General features: G+C 43.7%; 1 protein-coding gene across 3 annotated transcripts in view; it reads left to right on the forward strand.

Annotated features, from left to right (window-relative positions):
* The first annotated feature begins 6,618 nt into the window (after positions 1-6,618).
* Positions 6,619-24,566, forward strand: part of LOC122941565 (interferon regulatory factor 4-like) — a 31,322-nt gene continuing 13,374 nt past the window's right edge. The window contains exons 1-6 of one of the 3 annotated variants that reach the window (XM_044298893.1): positions 6,619-6,708; positions 12,723-12,943; positions 13,094-13,280; positions 13,416-13,480; positions 15,209-15,251; positions 24,294-24,401. In XM_044298893.1, coding sequence (XP_044154828.1) covers positions 12,770-12,943; positions 13,094-13,280; positions 13,416-13,480; positions 15,209-15,251; positions 24,294-24,401 — 577 coding nt within the window. In that variant the 5' untranslated portion in view covers positions 6,619-6,708; positions 12,723-12,769. Of the gene's footprint in view, positions 6,709-12,722; positions 12,944-13,093; positions 13,303-13,415; positions 13,481-15,208; positions 15,252-24,293; positions 24,402-24,566 lie in introns of those variants that run through there. The other 2 variants (XM_044298894.1, XM_044298896.1) reach the window with 2 other exon arrangements.

Genomic DNA, 24,566 nt, shown 5'->3' on the forward strand with positions numbered 1-24,566 from the left:
TGGAAGCAATATCTCTTGGTTAATGTTAGTAGTTGAAGCTACCTTGGGCAAAAAACCTGGCATAGTGCGTAGAACCAAGGAGTGGCATAAGTCCCTTTTTGTCAACCGGATCCTTGATCAAGGAAGTCTCTTAAGATGGAAAAAGTGCCTTCTTTGACAATCTGGCTACTGGAAGATCTACTTTAGGGACTGACATCCATTCTTAGGCCTCTTTCACACTACAGTATGTTGAATTCAGTGTTTTGCGTTCCGTTTTTCACGGATCCGTTGTTCCGTTTTTTGCTTCCGTTGTGGTTCCGTTTCCGTTCCGTTGTTCCGTTCCGTTTTTCCGTATGGCATATACAGTATACAGTAATTACATAGAAAAAATTGGGCTGGGCATAACATTTTCAATTGATGGTTCCGCAAAAAACGGAACGGATACGGAAGACATACGGATGCATTTCCGTATGTGTTCCGTTTTTTTTGCGGACCCATTGACTTGAATGGAGCCACGGACCGTGATTTGCGGCCAAATATAGGACATGTTCTATCTTTTCAACGGAACGGAAAAACGGAAATACGGAAACGGAATGCATACGGAACACAGTCCGTTTTTTTGCGGAACCATTGAAATGAATGGTTCCGTATACGGACCGTATACGGAACGCAAAAAACGGACCGCAAAACGGAAAAAAAAAACGGTAGTGTGAAAGAGGCCTTAGCATGTGTATTCCGCTAATTTATATGTATGCTTGAATCTGGAATTGGGATCTGGTTTCTTATCCGGTTTATCCTAATCCTGCCTTAGCCAATCATTGAGCAGCGGGTGCCCTGGAAAAGCTTTGCATCCTGATTTAGGAAAATAAAACAGCTTGTCACATTTTGACTTATTAGAAATATCTCGGATTCAATAGTGTCCTTGACTGCTTTGAGAAGACCCCCTAGATTCTCTTTATGGAACAGCATAGTGTCCTCCATATCCTCAGAATCTGATTCTTTTTCTTCCTCAGATAAGGGACTGTCAGAGGATAAGGCAAACTGTGGCTCTGAATTTTCATGCAATCTTTTAGTTTTTTTATTTGAGGCTCTGACTTCATTAAAAACAGAGGATAGCTGATTTTTAGACCAGTGCAGAAAGTCATTATTCTGGGAGAGAGGAGACTCAGAATGTACAGAAGTGCAGCCCTGACACAGATCAGAAAGAGCATCATCTGGCATAGGTTGTTCGCAAATCCTGCAGGAGCGGTGTCTGGACTTTCTTTTTCTCTTAAAAGATTCCTCTGGGGAGGCAGACATCTGACAAAGAATAAGGAGTATCAGTAAAAACTAATAAGGCTACTTTCACACTAGCGTTCGATCGGATCCGTTCTGAACGGATCCGATCATATTAATGCAGACGGAGGCTCCGTTCAGTACGGATCCGTCTGCATTAATAACTTTAAAAAAATTCGCAAGTGCGCAAGTGCGCAAGTAGCCTGAGCGGATCCGTTCAGACTTTCAATGTAAAGTCAATGGGGGACGGATCCGCTTGAAGATTGAGCCATATGGTGACATCTTCAAGCGGATCCGTTCCCATTGACTTACATTGTAAGTCTGAACGGATCCGCTCGCCTCCGCACGGCCAGGCGGACAGCTGAACGCTGCAAGCAGCGTTCAGCTGTCCGCCTGTCCGTGCGGAGGCGAGCGGAGCGGAGGCTGAACGCCGCCAGACTGATGCAGTCTGAGCGGATCCGCTCCATTCAGACTGCATCAGGGCTGGACGGAGGCGTTCGGGTCCGCTCGTGAGCTCCTTCAAACGGAGCTCACGAGCGGACCGACGAACGCTAGTGTGAAAGGAGCCTAAGAGTGTGCTCAGAGGAAGAGACAGCCGCATAAAAACCTATGCCAGATTTTGCCAAGCATGTTATCCCCGTACGCTAACCTTACTTACCTCAGCAAGCAGTGGGAGTAGCATCCTGGCGAGACCACATAGTAACTGTGCCACGGAGTTAAATACTTCCGGGACGTGCCAGCGAGAGTGCGCATGCGCGAGACGTCTCGATTCCCCAATATCATCTCACGCGTGCACCTCCGCTATAGTGCGCGTCTCTGCTGCCTCAACCTCAACCCACATCATGCAGGGATAGGCAAGCAGAGAATGGAGCGAGGTGCTGCTGAAAACTGGGGAAAACACTCTCGCATCCATCTTCAGGGTGAGGGACAAAAAGTATCACACCAGGGGGGTGGGGGGGGGGATAACTGTGGGAGATGGTCTCTTCAAGTTACCTAGAGAAAATAAAATACATGGCTCTGTGTGCTCTGTGGTGCTTTATACTGGGAGGTACCATGTAATTGTGCTCTGTGGTGCTTTATACTGGGAGGTACCATGTAATTGTGCTCTGTGGTGCTTTATACTGGGAGGTACCATGTAATTAATCAATCTTTTGCTTACTAATTGGTCTCTATTATGATTGTACCTAGGGGACTTAACCCTTTGGTGTGCGCTGCCAAGGACGATCAGGAAGCATGATTATACTTTTCAGAGGTCCTACATTTTTCTATTTAACATCCTTTTTTATTGATTTCATGTAATATTCAAATTTTCTGAGATTGTGAATTTGGGGTTTTCATAAGCTGTAAGCCAGGGCTCGACAAATCCTAGGAGCCAGGTCGCCATGGCGATCAGGAGTTTTGTCCTGGCGCCTGGGTATTTGCCCTCCCATGGCTGCCCCCCAGTAATCCGGGGCGATCCCGGCACTCCACCGCCTCTACGTGGACTTCTCAGACAGTCTGGCAGGGAAGGAGTTACCCGGATCCGCCCCGCCCGCTCACATCGGAGCAATGGGGAGGAGACATTAGCTTCTCTAGTGGGCGTTCCTTCTCCCTGGCTGTAGCGCTGTCCAATCGCAGCGCAGGTAGAGGGAACGCCCAGGAGAGAAGCTGATTTCTCCTCCCCATTGCTCCGATAGTAATTAGCATATGGAGCAGAAGACAGTAATGGGGCATGGTGGGCGAATGGAGCGGCGCCCAGGAATAATAGTAAGTGCTGGGACATCTCTGGGCGCCGCTCTGTGTAGCCGGCTACTTAAATTCTGGACCCATATAAGGTCGTCTTTAACACATAATACAGGAGGCAGGTGCCGGCAGCAGAATCACATAGCCGGCACCCTGCCTCTGACAGGGAGCTGTGATCAGTGGCAGTGAACCCCTCAGGTGCGGCACCTGAGGGGTTAACTGCCGCTGATCTGCTGCCAGTACCCACCTCCTGTAGTAAGGGTTAATTATCATTGGTGGCGCAGTGCTCCCCCCCACCCCATTAAAATCATTGGTGGCACAGTGCGCCCGCCCCTCTCAATCCCCCACTGTTAAAATCATTGGTGGCAGTGGCCACAGGGTCCCCTCCCCTTTTCATTGGTGGCAATGGCCACAGGGTCCCCTCTGCTTCTCTTCATTGGTGGCAGTGGCAGTTCTGATTGGAGCCCCAGCAGTGTAAGCCTGGGGCTCCGATCGGTTACCATGGCAGCCAGGACGCTGCTGAAGCCCTGGCTGCCATGGTAACATCCCTGATGCTGTGTGCACAGAGCAGCAGGGACAGTGTGAGATCCTATTCACCCTGATAGAGCTATATTAGGGTGAATAGGACAAGTGATTGAAAGATCCCAGGTTCTGGCCCCTAAGGGGGGGGAAATAGTTATTAAATAAATAGTGTAAAAAAAAAAAAAAAGGTAAAAAACCCCACCAAAATATCAAGTATAAATGACCCCTTTCCCAATTTCACATATAAAATATATAAACAATAAATGAATAAACATATCACATATTGCCATATCAGAAAAGTCTAAACTATCAAAAAAATAAAATAAATTTATGCTGTATATGTGTGTGCGGTTCTGTACACTGCCGCTGTATATGTGTGTGCGGTTCTGTACACTGCCGCTGTATATGTGTGTGCGGTTCTGTACACTGCTGCTGTACATGTGTGTGCGGTTCTGTACACTGCCGCTGTATATGTGTGTGCGACTGTACACTGCCACTGTATATGTGTGTGCAGTTCTGTACACTGCCGCTGTATATGTGTGTGCGGTTCTGTACACTGCCGCTGTATATGTGTGTGCGGTTCTGTACGCTGCCGCTGTATGTGTGCGTGCGGTTCTGTACGCTGCCGCTGTATGTGTGTGCGGTTCTGTACGCTGCCGCTGTATATGTGTGTGCGGTTCTGTACTCTGCCGCTGTATATGTGTGTGCGGTTCTGTACGCTGTCGCTGTATATGTGTGTGCGGTTCTGTACACTGCCGCTGTATATGTGTGTGCGGTTCTGTACACTGCCGCTGTATATGTGTGTGCGACTGTACACTGCCGCTGTATATGTGTGTGCGACTGTACACAGTGCCACTGTATATGTGTGTGCGATTCTGTACACTGCCGCTGTATATGTGTGTGCGGTTCTGTACACTGCCGCTGTATATGTGTGTGCGGTTCTGTACACTGCTGCTGTACATGTGTGTGCGGTTCTGTACACTGCCGCTGTATATGTGTGTGCGACTGTACACTGCCACTGTATATGTGTGTGCAGTTCTGTACACTGCCGCTGTATATGTGTGTGCGGTTCTGTACACTGCCGCTGTATATGTGTGTGCGGTTCTGTACACTGCCGCTGTATATGTGTGTGCGGTTCTGTACGCTGCCGCTGTATGTGTGTGCGGTTCTGTACGCTGCCGCTGTATATGTGTGTGCGGTTCTGTACGCTGCCGCTGTATATGTGTGTGCGGTTCTGTACGCTGCCGCTGTATATGTGTGTGCGGTTCTGTACACTGCCGCTGTATATGTGTGTGCGGTTCTGTACACTGCCGCTGTATATGTGTGTGCGACTGTACACTGCCGCTGTATATGTGTGTGCGACTGTACACTGTGCCACTGTATATGTGTGTGCGATTCTGTACACTGCCGCTGTATATGTGTGTGCGGTTCTGTACACTGCCACTGTATATGTGTGTGCGATTCTGTACACTGCCGCTGTATATGTCTGTGCGGTTCTGTACACTGCCGCTGTATATGTGTGTGCGGTTCTGTACACTGCCGCTGTATATGTCTGTGCGGTTCTGTACACTGCCACTGTATATGTGTGTGCGGTTCTGTACACTGCCACTGTATATGTGTGTGCGACTGTACACTGTGCCACTGTATATGTGTGTGTGGTTCTGTACACTGCCGCTGTATATGTGTGTGCGGTTCTGTACACTGCCGCTGTATATGTGTGTGCGGTTCTGTACACTGCCGCTGTATATGTGTGTGCGGTTCTGTACACTGCCGCTGTATATGTCTGTGCGGTTCTGTACACTGCCACTGTATATGTGTGTGCGGTTCTGTACACTGCCACTGTATATGTGTGTGCGACTGTACACTGTGCCACTGTATATGTGTGTGTGGTTCTGTACGCTGCCACTGTATATGTGTGTGCAGTTCTGTACACTGCCGCTGTATATGTCTGTGCGGTTCTGTACACTGCCACTGTATATGTTTGTGCGGTTCTGTACACTGCCACTGTATATGTGTGTGCGACTGTACACTGTGCCACTGTATATGTGTGTGTGGTTCTGTACACTGCCACTGTATATGTGTGTGCAGTTCTGTACACTGCCGCTGTATATGTTGCTAATGCCCATGTTGTTTGGTTCTAGACTTATTTATATGTTAAATTAAGAGGTGATATTTTTGTCTCTGAAAATAAGACTTTATAGTTTGTCCTTCGGACAACACATGTTTATGCAAGACTACAGAAATCTCACACTGCTGTTCCCTTAGGTTCAGTCACCAGTTTTTTTTTGCAGACTCTCCTACTTTTTCCCCTTTGGCCCCACCTCCAGGACAATTGTTTACAATCATTATCTATGTAATATTCATTCTGTAAAGATATATACAGTATACTATGTATATATCTACTATAATGATAGACCGCGTGTGAAGGATTCAGCGTAACGTGAGTTTGGTGTAAAACAAATAAAGATCCCTTTAGGGTCCATTCACACGTCCTGTTTTTTTTCATCCTGAAAAACGGTCCGTTTTTTGCGGATCCGTTGTTCCTGAAAATGTTTCCGTATGTCATCCGTTTTTTGCGGATCCGCAAAAAACGGAAACATGTATACATTTCAATAATCAAATAAAGTTGTTTGGATTTCTTTGAAAAAAAAAAAAAAAAAAAAAAAAAAAAAAAAATTTGTTATGTGTTTCCAGGAACGGAATCCGCAAAAAACGGATGACATACGGAATGACATCCGAATGTCATCCGTTTTTTGCGGATCCATTGACTTTGTATTGTACCAGGATCCGATTTTTCAGGACAAGAATAGGACATGTTTTATATTTAAACGGACATGCGGAACGGAACAACGGAAACGGACAGCACACATTGTGCTGTCCGATTTTTTCCAGGACCCATTGAAAATGAATGGGTCCAGATCTGGTCCTGATCTGTTCCTGAAAAAACGGAACAGATCAGGAAAGAAAAAACGGACGTGTGAATGGACCCTTACATTGCTCATTTGCAGGTCAACGACTGAGTTTTCTATTGACAGGACAGGCGGGTTCCTTGTGCTGCTCATTGCGAAGCTGGAAACTGAAAGTAAAAATTATCAGTTTCACTTTTCGTCTTCTTGATGAGCAGTAAATCTGGAGACAAGGTGCAAGGGGAAGAGACTGGAGTCAGTTCGGCAGATAAAATCTACGGAACAGGGGAGGCCAAGGCTGCAGGTAATATATGGAGTAATGATCATGAATATTGGGGGAACTTGGTTCTAGAAAGTAGAGGAAGTAAGGTTTAGGTGAGAAGGAATGGAAGTTCTTAAAGAAGGTGAGATTGTACAGAGAAGAAATTGAGGTTCTGGAGAGTAGGAAGGGAGGTTATAGATACAGGTACTGCAATTCTAGGGTTAAAGGGAAGGTTGTGGATAGAGGCATGGTGGTTCTAGAGTAATGGGAAGGTTGTGGATCAAGAAATGGAGGTTCTAGAGTAAAGATAAGGTTGTTGATAAAGGAATGGAGTTTCTGAAGATCATGCTACTCACATCCAGGTTATCAAGTCTGCAGTGGGCAGCGTCCATTAAATCTAATGCCTTGCCAGATACTCTCTCCCTAAATTGTACCTTATTAAAGCACAGGTTGGTGGAGCTACAGCCATGAAGAGGGCAACCCTATACTGGGATATGCATGGTAACAATGGGGGCACATTAGTTTTTTCAGGTTCCAATTTGAGGTCACCCTGCTCAGGGAGGTGGCTGTGCTTAAATAACAGACTAGGGAGACCTACGGCACAATTTAGAGAGAGCATATCAGGCAAGGCATTGATATTAATGCCCACTGCAGACCTGATACAACTGGGTGTGAGTACCATGACCTTCATGGTGGGAATATTCTAGTTGTATTCCTGGATTTGCTATCTGTTGGTCATAGGCGCCTGGCTCGATCTGCGTATTTTTTGACACGTTGATGTTCTTTATTGGTGATGTGTTCATACGCTGATATGTGCTTTGATGTTTTTGATACACACCTATTTTGATTGTGGAGGAGGGACAATTGGCATTTTTAAGTTACGGCAATAAAATTGGCGTTTTAATTGTACATAGCAAACATTAGACTCTGCCTTGATGCATTTATACTTAGTGTCCCGTATTTACTAATGTGAGTACACCTAGATTTTTGTATTAATTGCACTAAAATGTATCACAATTTGGCACATTGTCCGCGACATGTCAATTAATTTTTTTTTTCCTGTCCGGATATCTTGCGGATTTTCTCCATTCACTTCAATGGAGAGGCTAAAATCCGGATGGTACACGCACACAGTGCGGATTTTGATGCGGATCCGCATCAAAATCCGCATGTATGTAATAGGAAGGGGAATCAGCCACCATTTTGTGTCTGTTCATTGCAGCAAGAGAAGGAAGCAATATACTACATATAGTATATGGAGACGCAATATACGTCTCCGTATACTAGAATGTACTGTCGGATTTGAGAATTACTGTACGTTGAAATCGCGATGCGATTAATTTAACACAAAATAATCGCATGGCGATTTCAACTTAATACTGCTATATTCCATATTCGCCGAATATGGAATATAGCAGTACTAATGGAGCGTCCCCATCACCATGGGAACGTCTCCATATACTAGAATGTACTGTCGGATTTGAAACGTTGAAATCGCGATGCGATTAATATAACACGAAATAATCGCATGGCGATTTCTACTTAGCACTGCTATATTCCATAGTAGGCTAGAATTAACGAATATGGAACATAACAGTGCTTAAGTTGAAATCGCCATGCGATTATTTCGTGTTAAATTAATCGCATCACGATTTCAACGTACATTAATTCTCAAATCCGATTCTCAAATGATGTCACAGGAAATGATGTTAAAAAAGGGTGTATTTTTGTTCTAGAGAGATGTTGAAAAAATCCGCATGCAAATCCGCATGCAAATCCGCACCAATTAATGCGGATTGACCGCACGGATTTGCCTGTGAACACCTGCGGATTTCAGTGCGGATTCTCCGCACATGAATCCTGAACGTGTGCATGTACCCTTAGGTTTGGAGAAATCTGCCCCTAGTCCGAAAAAGGGGTATGACTTTTACTTGAGCCCCTGTGATAAATCTGCTGCAGGTCTTCACAGCCTGGCTAAGCTTATGCCATCTATAACATTAGTAAATCTGTCCAGTTTTTCTTTCTTCTAATTTTAATGTAGGCTCTATGGTAAAGAGAAGGTGGTGGGTGAAGGAATGCTATCTCAAAAGCTAAGGCTGGGTTCACACCTGAGCGTTTTACAGCGCGTTCCTACGCGCTGTAAAGCGCTCAACAGGCAAGAACCAATGATTCCCTATGGGAATGGTTCACACCTGAGCGTTTTACAGCGCGTACGATCGTGCTGTAAAACGCCCGACGCCCCAAGAAGTACATGAGCTTCTTTGGGGCGTCTTGTCGCGCGTTCCCGTACATAGACTTCAGCGGGAACGCGCGACAATGGGCGTTCGCTTGTTCCGGAGCCGCGTATGCGAGACGCCCGGAGAGTCGCGCATACAGAGCGCTCCATCGCGAACGCTCAGGTGTGAACCCAGCGTAAAGAGAGGGATATGAACATAAAAGTGGAGGTTCTAGGGAAATAGAAAGGTTATGGCTCTGAAAGAGGTTGTTTCACTTCGGCAAATGGCATTTGTCTTGTAGCTAGCACTTACTAATGTATTGGGATTGCCCATATTGCATCCTCTGCCGGCTGGATTCATTTTTCCATCGTATTATACACTGCTTGTTTCCAGGGGTTATGACCACTGTTGCAACACAGATACAAGGTGGCCAGGATGGGACCTGCTGTGCATGCGTGCTTATGTGCACTTTTTCATATAGTGTGCAAGCACGGCCACCGCTGCTGGATTGCAGGGTGGTTGTAACTATGGAAACGAGCAGTGTATAATGTGATGGAAAAATTAATCAAGCCAGCAAAGGAGGCAATATGGAGAATCACAATACATTAGTAAGTGCCTTATATTAACTTTCTCTACGTGATAAGTGTTATTTTCTGAAGTGAGACAACCTATTTAAGCTGCCCATGCAGGGAGATGGGATAGATTGAATATCTATCCCATCTCCCTTTCGTCTTCTCCATACATTTGGCTCAGGCAAACATGTCTGTGTGTTCCATTCATAACTTGCAGGAGTAATAATAAAGGAATACCACATCACAAAGTCATAATAATAGATGCCCCAGAATTGTTATCACTTGGGGAATGCAAGTAGTTACTAAAACAGACAAGTTAGGAGAGGTTAGAGGTCCTCTTTAGGCAAAGCTCTGGCTAAGAGAAAGAAGACTGGGTGAAAGGTTCAGGAGAGATTAAAGGGGGGTTCTGCAGAGAAAGGATACTTGTTTTATTTGGACAGATAAAGGCAGATTTTTGGGAGAGATGTAAGGAGGTTTGTGAAGAAAAGGAAATAAACTTTTAGAGAGGAGAAAACACGAAAACTTGTGATTGTTTGGGGATAAACAATAGCAGTAATGGTCGTTGGTCTCCCTACAGAGGGGATGTGTCACGACACTTGGTCATGGTCGTGACTCTTGTGGCCGCATGCAGTTGCCTGCGGTCTTGGTGTTGTGTTCAATCACAGGTGAGGGCTATAGTATGTTGCCTCACCTGTGGTTGCCGCTGGCAACATTGGGTATGTGGCAGCAGAGCAGCCTGAGCGGTGCTAGGCAGCTTGCTGCAGTAGGCATGCGGTTGCACCTGGCAACCTCTCCTATAGGTGTGCCTTTTATCGGTGTGCACGGGGTGTTATATGTGTTGTGTGCACTTCCCCCCTAAGTTGATGTTTTCCCTTCCCTGGTGTTGGAAGGGTTAACTTCCTTCCTAGTGTGTGTGTGCACTGGGTGTGTCTGACTGTGGGTGTGGCTCCTTGGCCCTATATAGCCTCAGTGGAAGGCAGTAGTCAGAGAGGGTGCTTCAGCCATGCTTGCTGGAGACATCCTCCTGGTTACCTTACCATCTGCCAGTGGGGGCCACCCTGGTGGTCATAAACTTTGTCTGGTCTTAGTTTATGGTTTATGTGTTATTGCAGCATATGGTTTACTGGGTTCCCGTGTGATGTCTGTTGTGTGCTGTGTCCTTATATGTTGGTTGTGGATAACAGCACTTGCACGTGGGTTCCAGGTTGTATGTCTGTGGCAGGTAAGTGTGGTACTAGTCTCACTTACCTGTCAATGCCATATGTCTGTTTATGTTTCCCCTTTCTATGTAGCTTGGCCAGTGAGACTCCTGTTCCTCCGTGTCTAGGAGGAACGGGTCGTCTTACCCTGCTCCTAGTCCAGGGCCACCCTGAGGGCGAGCAGGAATATCAGATTACGGAGTATGAGCCCTCCTACCTTCAGGGTTGGCTCATATGGATAGGAGACAGGGTCAGAATTAGGGATGTGTAGGAGGTGACCAGCTCCCTAATTCTCTGTCCTGGCCTTGCAGCGACTCCATCTGCTGATACCGCATGGCTGAGGGTTTTCACCATCCGCAGCCGTGACAGTATGACCACCATGGCTCCTCACGTGGCGTCTCCCTCGAAAGAGGGTGAAGCATGCATCGCCATAGGCTGATGGGGTGCATGCGCGTTCTCCGGAGGGAGAGCGTTATGGGGTTCACCGTTAACGGCACGGTTGGTGGCTTTTCCCCGCCACCTTGCTAACCGGGTCCGTGTTGGTGACCCCTCGTCCCTCTCAGGGTTCCTATCTCTTGTCGTCTGCTGGCAGCATTCCTTTGGTGTTCCGGCAGGTGTGCTGGTTGGGGAGAGTCTGCTGGCAGTGACCTGGAGTAGGAACGTTTTCCTTAGTTGGACGCGGTGTCCAGTGTCACTCCTCCAGACTGCTTTGGTGGCTGGCTGCCTGGGACTGAGGTGTCGGTCCAGGTATGTTGGCGGCAGTTCTGGAGGAGGATACGGGTACCTGTCTGGCAGTGCCTCCAGTTGTTCTTTCCTCCAGTCTGCTTTGGTGGCTGACGACCTGGGGCCGTTGTGTCGGTCCAGGTTTGTTGGCGGCAGTTCTGGAGGGAGACACTGGTGGTTATCAGGCATTGCCCCTCCCCCTTCCTGTTGTTTGGCCCCACCAGCTTACCTTTTCGGTTGGGGGGGGCTTTGAGGGGTGGGAGTGTCACGACTCTTGGTCATGGTCGTGACTCTTGTGGCCGCATGCAGTTGCCTGCGGTCTTGGTGTTGTGTTCAATCACAGGTGAGGGCTATAGTATGTTGCCTCACCTGTGGTTGCCACTGGCAACATTGGGTATGTGGCAGCAGAGCAGCCTGAGCGGTGCTGGGCAGCTTGCTGCAGTAGGCATGCGGTTGCACCTGACAACCTCTCCTATAGGTGTGCCTTTTATCAGTGTGCACGGGGTGTTATATGTGTTGTGTGCACTTCCCCCCTAAGTTGATGTTTTCCCTTCCCTGGTGTTGGAAGGGTTAACTTCCTTCCTAGTGTGTGTGTGCACTGGGTGTGGCTGACTGTGGGTGTGGCTTCTTGACCCTATATAGCCTCAGTGGAAGGCAGTAGTCAGAGAGGGTGCTTCAGCCATGCTTGCTGGAGACATCCTCCTGGTTACCTTACCATCTGCCAGTGGGGGCCACCCTGGTGGTCATAAACTTTGTCTGGTCTTAGTTTATGGCTTATGTGTTATTGCAGCATATGGTTTACTGGGTTCCCGTGTGATGTCTGTTGTGTGCTGTGTCCTTATATGTTGGTTGTGGATAACAGCACTTGCACGTGGGTTCCAGGTTGTATGTCTGTGGCAGGTAAGTGTGGTACTAGTCTCACTTACCTGTCAATGCCATATGTCTGTTTATGTTTCCCCTTTCTATGTAGCTTGGCCAGTGAGACTCCTGTTCCTCTGTGTCTAGGAGGAACGGGTCGTCTTACCCTGCTCCTAGTCCAGGGCCACCCTGAGGGCGAGCAGGAATATCAGGTTCCGGAGTATGAGCCCTCCTACCTTCAGGGTTGGCTCATACGGATAGGAGACAGGGTCAGAATTAGGGATATGTAGGAGGTGACCAGCTCCCTAATTCTCTGTCCTGGCCTTGCAGCGACTCCATCTGCTGATACCGCACGGCTGAGGATTTTCCCCATCCGCAGCCGTGACAGGATGATTGCTGCATGCAAATGCAGCTCTCCCCTCTGCTCAACAGTTTGTTCCTGATAATTGCTTGGGTATTGACCCATCTAAAAGGACTCCTATTCTCAGGTCTTACCATTGGAAGAATTGGAGATTCCAATTGTTTTGGTCAGAAGATGAGTGAAAGAACTCCACCTTTGAGACTGAAGGAGTGGCTTATACTTCAGATAGACAGTGGCAATTATCCTGGTCTCCGGTGGGAAAATCAGGAGAAAACAATATTCAGAATTCCATGGAAGCATGCCTCCAAACATAACTACAAGGAGGAAGAAGATGCTGCCTTATTCAGGGTAAGACATGTACAAGCTTCAGAAGCATGCACCTCTACTACTGGCTGTGATCATTCGGCAGATATGTACATCCTATAATGACAACCCTTTATGCCGAGTGGTCTGCATTGACCTATGGTATAGTATAAAGTGTCTCCTTTGCTTTGTCAGGCCTGGGCTGTTCATAAGGGAAAGTTTCGAGATGGATACATCAAGGAGGACCCTTCAGTTTGGAAGACAAGACTCCGGTGTGCTCTTAACAAAAGTCCAGACTTTAAGGAGGTCATGGAGAGCTGCCAAGACATTGGTGAACCCTATAAACTATATAGCATTGTGTCTGAACCTAAAGAGAAAACCTGTAAGTTTCTTTTGTGTTTTTGGTGAGGAACCCATGAGAGGTATCTAGAGTTTAGTCAATTAAAAAAAACACAAACAGTCCTTTAGGTATTATTATTTGCCTATATTAAACTTTTTGGAACTGAATCTATTTTAGATGAGGGGTCCAAAGAAGCAACCAAGAACTGGCAGAAAGAAGTACCACCTAGGAAAACCATAAAAGTATCTAAAGTTTACTTCTAATCCATTACTTAAAGGGGTTATGCCATGATTGATGTACTATATGATGTCTGATTTTCATTTTTTACATGACAACACCTTTCTAACAAAGCTAGAACCAGCCCTGTACCTCTCATGGGTCCAGAGATCTCCACATTCACTGATCCAATTGCTCTGCTAGAATACCTTTAGCCAGGCACCTCACGGGAAGGGGAAGGGTGGGGGGGGGGTCCTTTCTGCTGCAGCTAACTTCCTGTAACTGCCACAGCTTCTAATATAACATATTGCTGGTGGCAGATGAAGATTCATTTGACCAGCTCAGTGAGATGGACAAAAAAAAATCCCCAAAAGAACAGACAGCAGGTGGCACTATACAGATACATTTCATTGAATACCTCAGTGGCCTACAAAAATTTTAATTACATGCAATTACAAAAGTAATCAGATCCAGGTTCTGGTTTGAAAAATATAATATGTTTTGTGATACAACCCCTTCAAAGGAGTTGTTTCCCTTCAGAAAATGGCATTTATGATGTTGAGAAAGTTAATGCAAGGCACTTACTAATGTATTGTGATTGTCCATATTGCCTCTTTTGCTGGCTTAATTAATTTTTCCATCACTTATATACTGCTCATATCCAGGGGTTACGACCACCCTGTAATCCAGCCGTGGTGATTGTACTTGCACTCCATAGGAAAAAGTGCCAACCTCTCTGGTGGCCCGGACCGTGCAGCTCCCGTCACAGCCACCTTGTTTTTGAGCTGCAGTGGTGGTCATAACCCCTGGAAACGAGATGAGATTGAAAAATGAATCAAGCCAGCAGAGGAGGCAATATGGACAATCACAATACATTAGTAAGTGCCTTGTTTTTACTTTCTCTACGTGATAAATGTCATTTCTCATACACTATAGGAAAAGGCTCTAACCTTTTTGGGGGCCGAGACCATGGGAGTGCACATAGGCCGACATATTTTCCTACAGTGTTGCTGAGTTACAGGGTGGTCATAACCCCTGGATATGAGCAGTATATAATGTGATGGAAAAATGAATCAAGCCAACAAAGGAGACAATATGGACAATCACCTATACATTAGTGAGTGGCTTGTATTAACTTTATCTACATGATAAATGCCATTTGCTGAAGTGAGACATCCCCTTTAAGTCATTCTTCACCTAACCTATTCAATGTACCACCTTTATTTTAAAGGGGTACATCACTTGCAGAACTGTCTCGTGGGGGAGAGAGGGGTCGGGGGTCTCACTATACACCACGCTCTGGCACTTGCATATACTACATATTGGTAAGTTTTCCTGCCACGCTGTTCAGTCATGATGACCTATCATAGACAGGATCACATCATTACCATATATTATTGGGCAGTGTAGTGAGGACCCGTTCCTTCACCCCGCTAGGCAGTTCTGCAAGTGGAAACAAGCAGTCCTGCTCACATTCAAGGGCAGATTGCTGGCGCCCATTTCAAATCATTACCGGAGAACTCCTTTAAAGGGTTTGTCTCATCTGCCATAGAATATGAAAGTGTTGGCTGGAGAAAAGGTGTCCTGGGACCTTCAAAGGTCTTCTTTTTTTGCATGAAATATAGAACCAAAAAAGGGAGAAATGAATATACCAGCTCTTAACTCAGTATTATTTTTTAGTTATTATTGATCTCTTTTTTTCTTTAGTTCTATATCATGAGTAATTTATTCCTGTCCTTATTTCTCACCTATAGGTGGAAAATCAGCTGAAAAGTCCAAGCAGCCCATTGGAAGGAGGTGAGGCTGTGTTGAAAGCAGGGTGCACCTGATTTAAATCATAGTTTTTTACATAAAGATTTGGACAATTTTTCTGTTGTACTTAGGAAGGAGAAAAATAATCATTACCTTAATAATAACAATTTAAATAGGATTTATTCAACTGAAACAATAACATTACAGCATGTTATTTGCTTAAACATCCATGTTTGTTAACTAATTTGGCTAAAGAAAATATATACCGTATTTTTCGCCCCCCATAAGGCGCACTTTTTCTTCCCCCAAAATAGGGGAGAAATGCCCCTGCGTCTTATGGGGCGAATGCTTGCAGTTTTACATCGCAAGCTGCGATGTAGGAGCAAGCGGGGACTCGGGGAGGGACTGGGAGGAGGGTCTGGGGGCTGGCAATAGCGGCGGGGCGGTGCAGTCAGTGTAGTATAGCCCCACCCCGCCCTGCCGCTCCGGTATATTAATATAAGATGTCATATTCAATTAATAGTTATTAAACATGCCCCCTCACTCCTATTACTACCTTACAGCCTAATCGCTTCTGTAGAATTCAGGCAGGCCGGGCGGGCGGCAGCGTGACGTCAGTGAGAGATCCCCCCATAAGAGTGTCCGTCATCCACAGATCCCCCCCATAACAGTGTCCGTCATCCACAGATCCCCCCATAACAGTGTCCGTCATCCACAGATCCCCCCATAACAGTGTCCGTCATCCACAGATCCCCCCTATAACAGTGTCTGTCATCCACAGATCCCCCCCATAACAGTGTCCGTCATCCACAGATCCCCCCCATAACAGTGTCTGTCATCCACAGATCCCCCCATAACAGTGTCCGTCATCCACAGATCCCCCCTATAACAGTGTCTGTCATCCACAGATCCCCCCCCATAGCAGTGTCCGTCATCCACAGATCCCTCCATAACAGTGTCAGCCATCCACAGATCCCCAGTAATAGTGCCATCCACAGACCACCATTAGTTCCAAACCCACCAAACACACAGCACACCTTTTGGTTAAAACATTTTTTTTTTCTTATTTTCCTCTCCAAAAACCTAGGTGCGTCTTATAGACGGGTGTGTCTTATAGGGCGAAAAATACGGTATATTTTAAGAAACTTAGACTGTCAGCCCAGCCTACACAAGAAAAGCTTAATAATGTCCTCTGTAGCTCACTCGTCATCTTCATCTTCTTCTTTGTTCATAATCTGGAAAAGAAAAACAAGCTTTCCTGCTTTATCGGGACCCAAACGATTTCTCAATTTAGAATGAACGAGTCCAAAGGAAGAGAATATTCTTTCAACGCCCGCAGAAGAAGCTACTGCTGTTAAAAGTGAAATCATTACTTGAACAGTCTCTAAATCCAAGTGCTTGAGTGACTTCCACCAGTTCACTGGTGTGACTTTCTTTAAAATATCTTCAGCAAACATATATTTCTATTCACTGAACTTTAAACTTAGCACTGAAGGGGTTGATTCTGTATTTATAGGTTTGTAGAAGTTAGGATTAAGATCTTTTTCTCAACTCTTTTCATGTTATAAATTCAGTTTTGAGAACTCCAAAATTAAACCAAGCATCTGTGATAATATCTTGTAGGCAGAGAAACTACCCAGTAATCTTACAAAAACCTCTGGAAGAGCATGACATTGTGAATGGATTAATGGAATTTAACAAAAAAATTTAACATATACAGCCTTATTCTACATAATTAAAAAAGTTATCTTTATTTCATAATGAAATAACCTTTGGATGGTAATATATTTTCCTCAAAAAGCATTTTTTTTTTATAAAAAAATCTGATTTAAATAAAAAAATCTGATTTAAATAAAAAAAATACGATTTAAATTGAAAAAATCTGTTTTTTTTTCAATTTTTTTTTAAAAAAAATCATTGATTTTTATCCACCCTGGTTGAAAGGGACTATCTCACAAATACAACCCCCATTTAGATAGAAAGCCTCCTAGGTCTACTCTACATTCTACAACCTACCTGCGATTTGGCCAAAATCAACAGGGAAATCCTCATTAGACTACACTTTATTTCCTCTTCAACTGCCAAATGAATGGCTGACCATAATGCATAGGAAGACTGAATCTACAACAGGGCATATGGACAAGGGTTTTCTTAATAAGACAACCCCTTTCATTGCCTTGAAAAGCGACATTTTTTTGCATTATTGAGCAGGGGGACAACACTCAAGATCTGATAGAATAGAAGAGCGAGCACTCACTATGTGGCAAAATACTCAGATTTAATAATAAAATAAATAAACAATAACACAGTAAAAAATATCACAATAAAAATAATAGTAATAAAATGCAAATAAAATATTACAATAGTAAAATGTTTGGTCGACCAGATTAGTACCGCATTCCACCTTGATAGAGGGGCATAGCTCAATAATACAATAACGGTGTCTTGAATAAGATTGAACGTGATACTAAACTGTGAATTTAAATACAAGAATATAGATCCGATGAATTCTCCGTGCAAAATGAACAGTGCTACAAATCAACAGTGCAGTAGTGTGATCAACATATATTGATAACATATAATAGAAATAACATTTAATAAAAGTAAATGTGATAAAGTTATAGGACACCTAATAGGCTTTGAGGGCCAAGAAGTTCCTCCTGTAATACTGAATAACCGCAACCAGCAGTGGCCGAGTCAGCCGTTGAAATGTCTCAGCTTAATAGCTGTACCACTTTCAATAATGGCAATAATGTAACTGTCTTTGTTCCAAAAGGTAAACTTTCCTGGGTATGGAGTCTTACCTCCTATGATAGTATACTGCTGCTGTGCACGTGTGTAGTCGTCCACTTACTGTTTGTTTGAAAATGCCGGCACTCCGCTGTGCGAGACGCGCTGACGTCCGCGCTCTCGTAGGTGCTGCTTGTAAGGCAATGGCGTCTGGTCTCGCGGTGTTACGAGTGAGACTTCCGTCCGATCTCTCTATCCGCTCAGACGCTATACAGCAGTTTGGTTATCCCAGCAAAAGTAATTTTTAAAAAGTCTATTAGCGCATGGCCATGCGAAAATTCTTTCTCCTGGAGGTTATAGCGGAGTATCGCCCAGACGCGTTTCGGGACTGTTCCGGTCCCTTCCTCAGTGGTAATGGCAGACACTCCTAAACCTCCTCCTTTTTAAACAATTCCTTGGTAAATGACAAGTCCCGGTTGAACAATCCAGACGGGAATAATAGTATGTAATTATCGCCATGTTGCGATTTGGTTGCGTTTTTCATGCGTTTTTTTTGGGGGGGATGCGTTTTTTATGAAATTAAGTTCTACCTATTGCAATACATCTATGTATATAGTTAAAACTCCTTAAATCAATTAAAAATCAATTAAAAATATGTGAAAACATGGCATTAATCAATAAAATGGCATTGAATATAAGAATTCATCACATGTTATCTTGACAATATGGTAGAATTGATATGGAAGAGGTCGGACTGGGTGAGGGTCCCAAACCAGAGGGCGAGTCCCAGTGCCGATAGACGGCCTAACTTGGGACTCGACATCGGGGATGGGGCCCCCACCTACTATATAAAACCGAACAGTTCCATCTCTGAATTCAACCCATAAGGTATTAGAGAACCAAACTCATAGATCTGTCTGGACTCGGCTCTGGACATTCTATAAATCAAATCGCCCCCTCTCCAATGTTTTTCAATTTTCTCAAGGCCAAAAAACTGTAAATTCTCTGGGTTACTGTTATGTTTTTCTTTATAGTGTTTTGACAGTGAGTGTTTCTCATATCCTTTCTTCACATTGGAGATATGTTCCCTAATCCTTATCTTCAGGGGGCGTTTTGTCCGGCCTATATACTGACGGTTGCAGGGGCACTGGATCAAATAAATTACCCCTGATGTATTGCAAGAAATGCAATCCTCAATAGTCCATCTATATTGATTTTGGGTTGAGTGAACTTCTAGGGTCTTCCGCGGTGTAATGCTGTTCTTACACCCTATACACCTTCCACACTTATAAAATCCCTTCATTTTCATGAAGGAGCCTAGGGTGGAATTTTTCTGATTTTTTTCTGGCACTGATGGAGCTACTTTCAAGCCTAAATTAGGAGCTCTAGTAAAAGTGATTTTTGGTGTATGTGGTAGAAGGTGGCCTATCATTTTATCACTTAACAGATATGACCAATGTGACCTTATCATTTTCTGAATTCTCTTATAATTATTGTTGAATGGGAGAATTAGTCTTATATTTAAAAATGTGTCCTCCATCTGTTGCAATGTTTTTTCTTTAAAGAATTCCTGTCGGTCTAATTGTCTTACAGTACTTAAAGCCTCATTGATTATTCCTGTGGGATATTGTTTTTCCTCAAAATAGCCCTGCATCTTTTTCGCTTCTTCCTCAAATTTCGCGTCTTCCGTACAATTACGCTTAATACGCCTAAATTGTCCCGTAGGGACATTAATTAGCCACCTCGGAAGGTGACAACTTGAGAAGGGAATAAAGTTGTTAGAGGCTGTGGGTTTTTGAAAGGTACTGCAAGAATATCTTTCATCTATTGTTTCTACTGATAGGTCTAAATATTCTGTTCTATCTTCTATTTTTGAAGTAAAAATCAGACCTTTATCATTACTATTTATGCATTTCAGGAATTCTTCCAATGAGGTCCTGTCTTTCCTCCAGATGAAAATCACATCATCGATGTAGCGCCGCCATAGGACCAGGTCGCCACCCAGTTTGTGATCAATCTGATCCATCTCCCAATCAGCTAGAAACAAATTGGCATAACTGGGGGCGAACCTGGTACCCATGGCGGTGCCCCGATGCTGTAGATAATAGTCTCCCTCAAAATAGAAATAATTATGTTGTAAAATATATATATTTTCCTTCTTCTGACGATTTGTAATACTGGGATCGCTTGTCGTTTATCGGTTCCTCGTTCGATCTCCCGTAATGTTTCCGGGGCAGGGGAGTGTGATGGAATTGTTCTTCCCTCAAGTTCTGATATTGAGAGTCCTTGTGTCTCAGGTTGTAGTTGTGGGTTACCGATTGTTGGGGATAGTGATCGGGTGAATAATCCCTCTGTCTCATCCGCGTTTTGTGGTGTGCAGGGGTATGATCTAAAAAAGGATGTTCCGATAGTACATCATATCTGTTGTTTATCGATATATTATGTTGTATCTCCCTATTTTCCTCTTGTCTATTTGACCCTCTATCCTCTATCGTCAGAAGAAGGAAAACTAGGAGGAGTAAAAGGAAGAGAAGGGAGATACAGGAAACACCACTAGAATTAAATAAAAATAAAAACGTTATTGTGAATCTTAGTCCCATTGCTCTTACAGAACCACAAATCTCTTTATTGAATAAGGGTTTAAAATATGCCCCCACTATACAGATAGATAAATTCTCTACTTATATAGGGATACAAAAATTTATTAGGAAAATCTGCTTGAAGAAGCATTTTTTTAAAAATCCTTTGCAAACCAAAAGGAGTGAGTCTTCTAGTATGTTTCAATATACAACGTTGAAAAATAAGTCCAAAATGTACCCACGCAATGAGATTAGCAAAGAGATGGCCACTTTTCAGAAATGTGTGGAGGGAGATTTGAGGAAGATGAGAAGTAGAGTGGGTAATAATAACTTAACCCCAAGAGAGACCTCAGCAATTAAGGAACTGCAGAAAAATAAATCCATTACCATACAGCCAGCAGATAAAGAAGGGGCGACAGTAATATTAGATACTGCCCAATATAATAATGAATGTTGGAGACAGTTGAGGGACACTAAAACCTATTTGAAGTTATTGAAGGACCCACTGATCCAATTTAAAGAAGAACTAAAATTATTATGTGAAAAAGGGTTACAAGATCAGGTACTTCTCCAGCAAGAATTTGATTTTATATTGGGCACACAGGGACGCTTACCAGCATTTTACTGTCTGCCCAAAATCCACAAGAGCTTAGAAAATCCCCCTGGACGCCCCATAGTTTCTGGGATAGGCTCCATCACATCAAATTTATCCAGATATATTGACACACATCTTCAACCACTAGTGAAGAAATCCCAGTCATATGTGAAGGATACTACACATATTATAAATATCTTGGAGAAATTGAAGGTGGAGCCTGGCTGGATTATGGGGACATTAGACATCCAGTCTCTGTATACGGTGATAGATCACCAACAGGGACTGGATGCAATTGAGAGACAATTAACTAGAGATGACTCCTTAGATAAGACTCAGATTGATTTTATTGTGTTGACTATTAAATATATTTTACAACATAATTATTTCTATTTTGAGGGAGACTATTATCTACAGCATCGGGGCACCGCCATGGGTACCAGGTTTGCCCCCAGTTATGCCAATTTGTTTCTAGCTGATTGGGAGATGGATCAGATTGATCACAAACTGGGTGGCGACCTGGTCCTATGGTGGCGCTACATCGATGATGTGATTTTCATCTGGAGGAAAGACAGGACCTCATTGGAAGAATTCCTGAAATGCATAAATAGTAATGATAAAGGTCTGATTTTTACTTCAAAAATAGAAGATAGAACAGAATATTTAGACCTATCAGTAGAAACAATAGATGAAAGATATTCTTGCAGTACCTTTCAAAAACCCACAGCCTCTAACAACTTTATTCCCTTCTCAAGTTGTCACCTTCCGAGGTGGCTAATTAATGTCCCTACGGGACAATTTAGGCGTATTAAGCGTAATTGTACGGAAGACGCGAAATTTGAGGAAGAAGCGAAAAAGATGCAGGGCTATTTTGAGGAAAAACAATATCCCACAGGAATAATCAATGAGGCTTTAAGTACTGTAAGACAATTAGACCGACAGGAATTCTTTAAAGAAAAAACATTGCAACAGATGGAGGACACATTTTTAAATATAAGACTAATTCTCCCATTCAACAATAATTATAAGAGAATTCAGAAAATGATAAGGTCACATTGGTCATATCTGTTAAGTGATAAAATGATAGGCCACCTTCTACCACATACACCAAAAATCACTTTTACTAGAGCTCCTAATTTAGGCTTGAAAGTAGCTCCATCAGTGCCAGAAAAAAATCAGAAAAATTCCACCCTAGGCTCCTTCATGAAAATGAAGGGATTTTATAAGTGTGGAAGGTGTATAGGGTGTAAGAACAGCATTACACCGCGGAAGACCCTAGAAGTTCACTCAACCCAAAATCAATATAGATGGACTATTGAGGATTGCATTTCTTGCAATACATCAGGGGTAATTTATTTGATCCAGTGCCCCTGCAACCGTCAGTATATAGGCCGGACAAAACGCCCCCTGAAGATAAGGATTAGGGAACATATCTCCAATGTGAAGAAAGGATATGAGAAACACTCACTGTCAAAACACTATAAAGAAAAACATAACAGTAACCCAGAGAATTTACAGTTTTTTGGCCTTGAGAAAATTGAAAAACATTGGAGAGGGGGCGATTTGATTTATAGAATGTCCAGAGCCGAGTCCAGACAGATCTATGAGTTTGGTTCTCTAATACCTTATGGGTTGAATTCAGAGATGGAACTGTTCGGTTTTATATAGTAGGTGGGGGCCCCATCCCCGATGTCGAGTCCCAAGTTAGGCCGTCTATCGGCACTGGGACTCGCCCTCTGGTTTGGGACCCTCACCCAGTCCGACCTCTTCCATATCAATTCTACCATATTGTCAAGATAACATGTGATGAATTCTTATATTCAATGCCATTTTATTGATTAATGCCATGTTTTCACATATTTTTAATTGATTTTTAATTGATTTAAGGAGTTTTAACTATATACATAGATGTATTGCAATAGGTAGAACTTAATTTCATAAAAAACGCATCCCCCCCCAAAAAAAAACGCATGAAAAACGCAACCAAATCGCAACATGGCGATAATTACATACTATTATTCCCGTCTGGATTGTTCAACCGGGACTTGTCATTTACCAAGGAATTGTTTAAAAAGGAGGAGGTTTAGGAGTGTCTGCCATTACCACTGAGGAAGGGACCGGAACAGTCCCGAAACGCGTCTGGGCGATACTCAGCTATAACCTCCAGGAGAAAGAATTTTCACATGGCCATGCGCTAATAGACTTTTTAAAAATTACTTTTGCTGGGATAACCAAACTGCTGTATAGCGTCTGAGCGGATAGAGAGATCGGACGGAAGTCTCACTCGTAACACCGCGAGACCAGACGCCATTGCCTTACAAGCAGCACCTACGAGAGCGCGGACGTCAGCGCGTCTCGCACAGCGGAGTGCCGGCATTTTCAAACAAACAGTAAGTGGACGACTACACACGTGCACAGCAGCAGTATACTATCATAGGAGGTAAGACTCCATACCCAGGAAAGTTTACCTTTTGGAACAAAGACAGTTACATTATTGCCATTATTGAAAGTGGTACAGCTATTAAGCTGAGACATTTCAACGGCTGACTCGGCCACTGCTGGTTGCGGTTATTCAGTATTACAGGAGGAACTTCTTGGCCCTCAAAGCCTATTAGGTGTCCTATCACTTTATCACATTTACTTTTATTAAATGTTATTTCTATTATATGTTATCAATATATGTTGATCACACTACTGCACTGTTGATTTGTAGCACTGTTCATTTTGCACGGAGAATTCATCGGATCTATATTCTTGTATTTAAATTCACAGTTTAGTATCACGTTCAATCTTATTCAAGACACCGTTATTGTATTATTGAGCTATGCCCCTCTATCAAGGTGGAATGCGGTACTAATCTGGTCGACCAAACATTTTACTATTGTAATATTTTATTCGCATTTTATTACTATTATTTTTATTGTGATATTTTTTACTGTGTTATTGTTTATTTATTTTATTATTAAATCTGAGTATTTTGCCACAGAGTGAGTGCTCGCTCTTCTATTCTATCAGCCTTTTTTACATTGAGGTGAGGCGTCCTCAATTTTAGCTTGCAGCACCGCATCATCCATTAACAGCAGTGAGCCGCGACATTTTGTCAATTCAACACTCAAGATCTATTACATTTTATCAAGTGTTTTCCTTCTGTATATTTGATCTGTTACTTTGGTTCTTGCCCAGGGGTTTTTTCTTCACCAATCATCTTAATGACCCAAAACGTTGATCATAAAGGTGCTGATATTTCAGAGAAAACCATTATCCTCCCACCATCATCTTTTTCATCATCAGGTGAGACATGTTAGTGATGTCAACAGAGTATGTATCTCATGGGTTTCCAATGGGTATTCCTTATCAGTGATGGCCAGTTCGCCCGCGAACACATGCGAGCTGCGATCTTAATTGACAAGTCTGGTGAGGCACAGTCAAGTCCTTACCTGTGCCTGTGCGCAAGCC

Source organism: Bufo gargarizans, chromosome 6, assembly GCF_014858855.1.
Source record: "Bufo gargarizans isolate SCDJY-AF-19 chromosome 6, ASM1485885v1, whole genome shotgun sequence".
Taxonomy (NCBI): domain Eukaryota; kingdom Metazoa; phylum Chordata; class Amphibia; order Anura; family Bufonidae; genus Bufo; species Bufo gargarizans.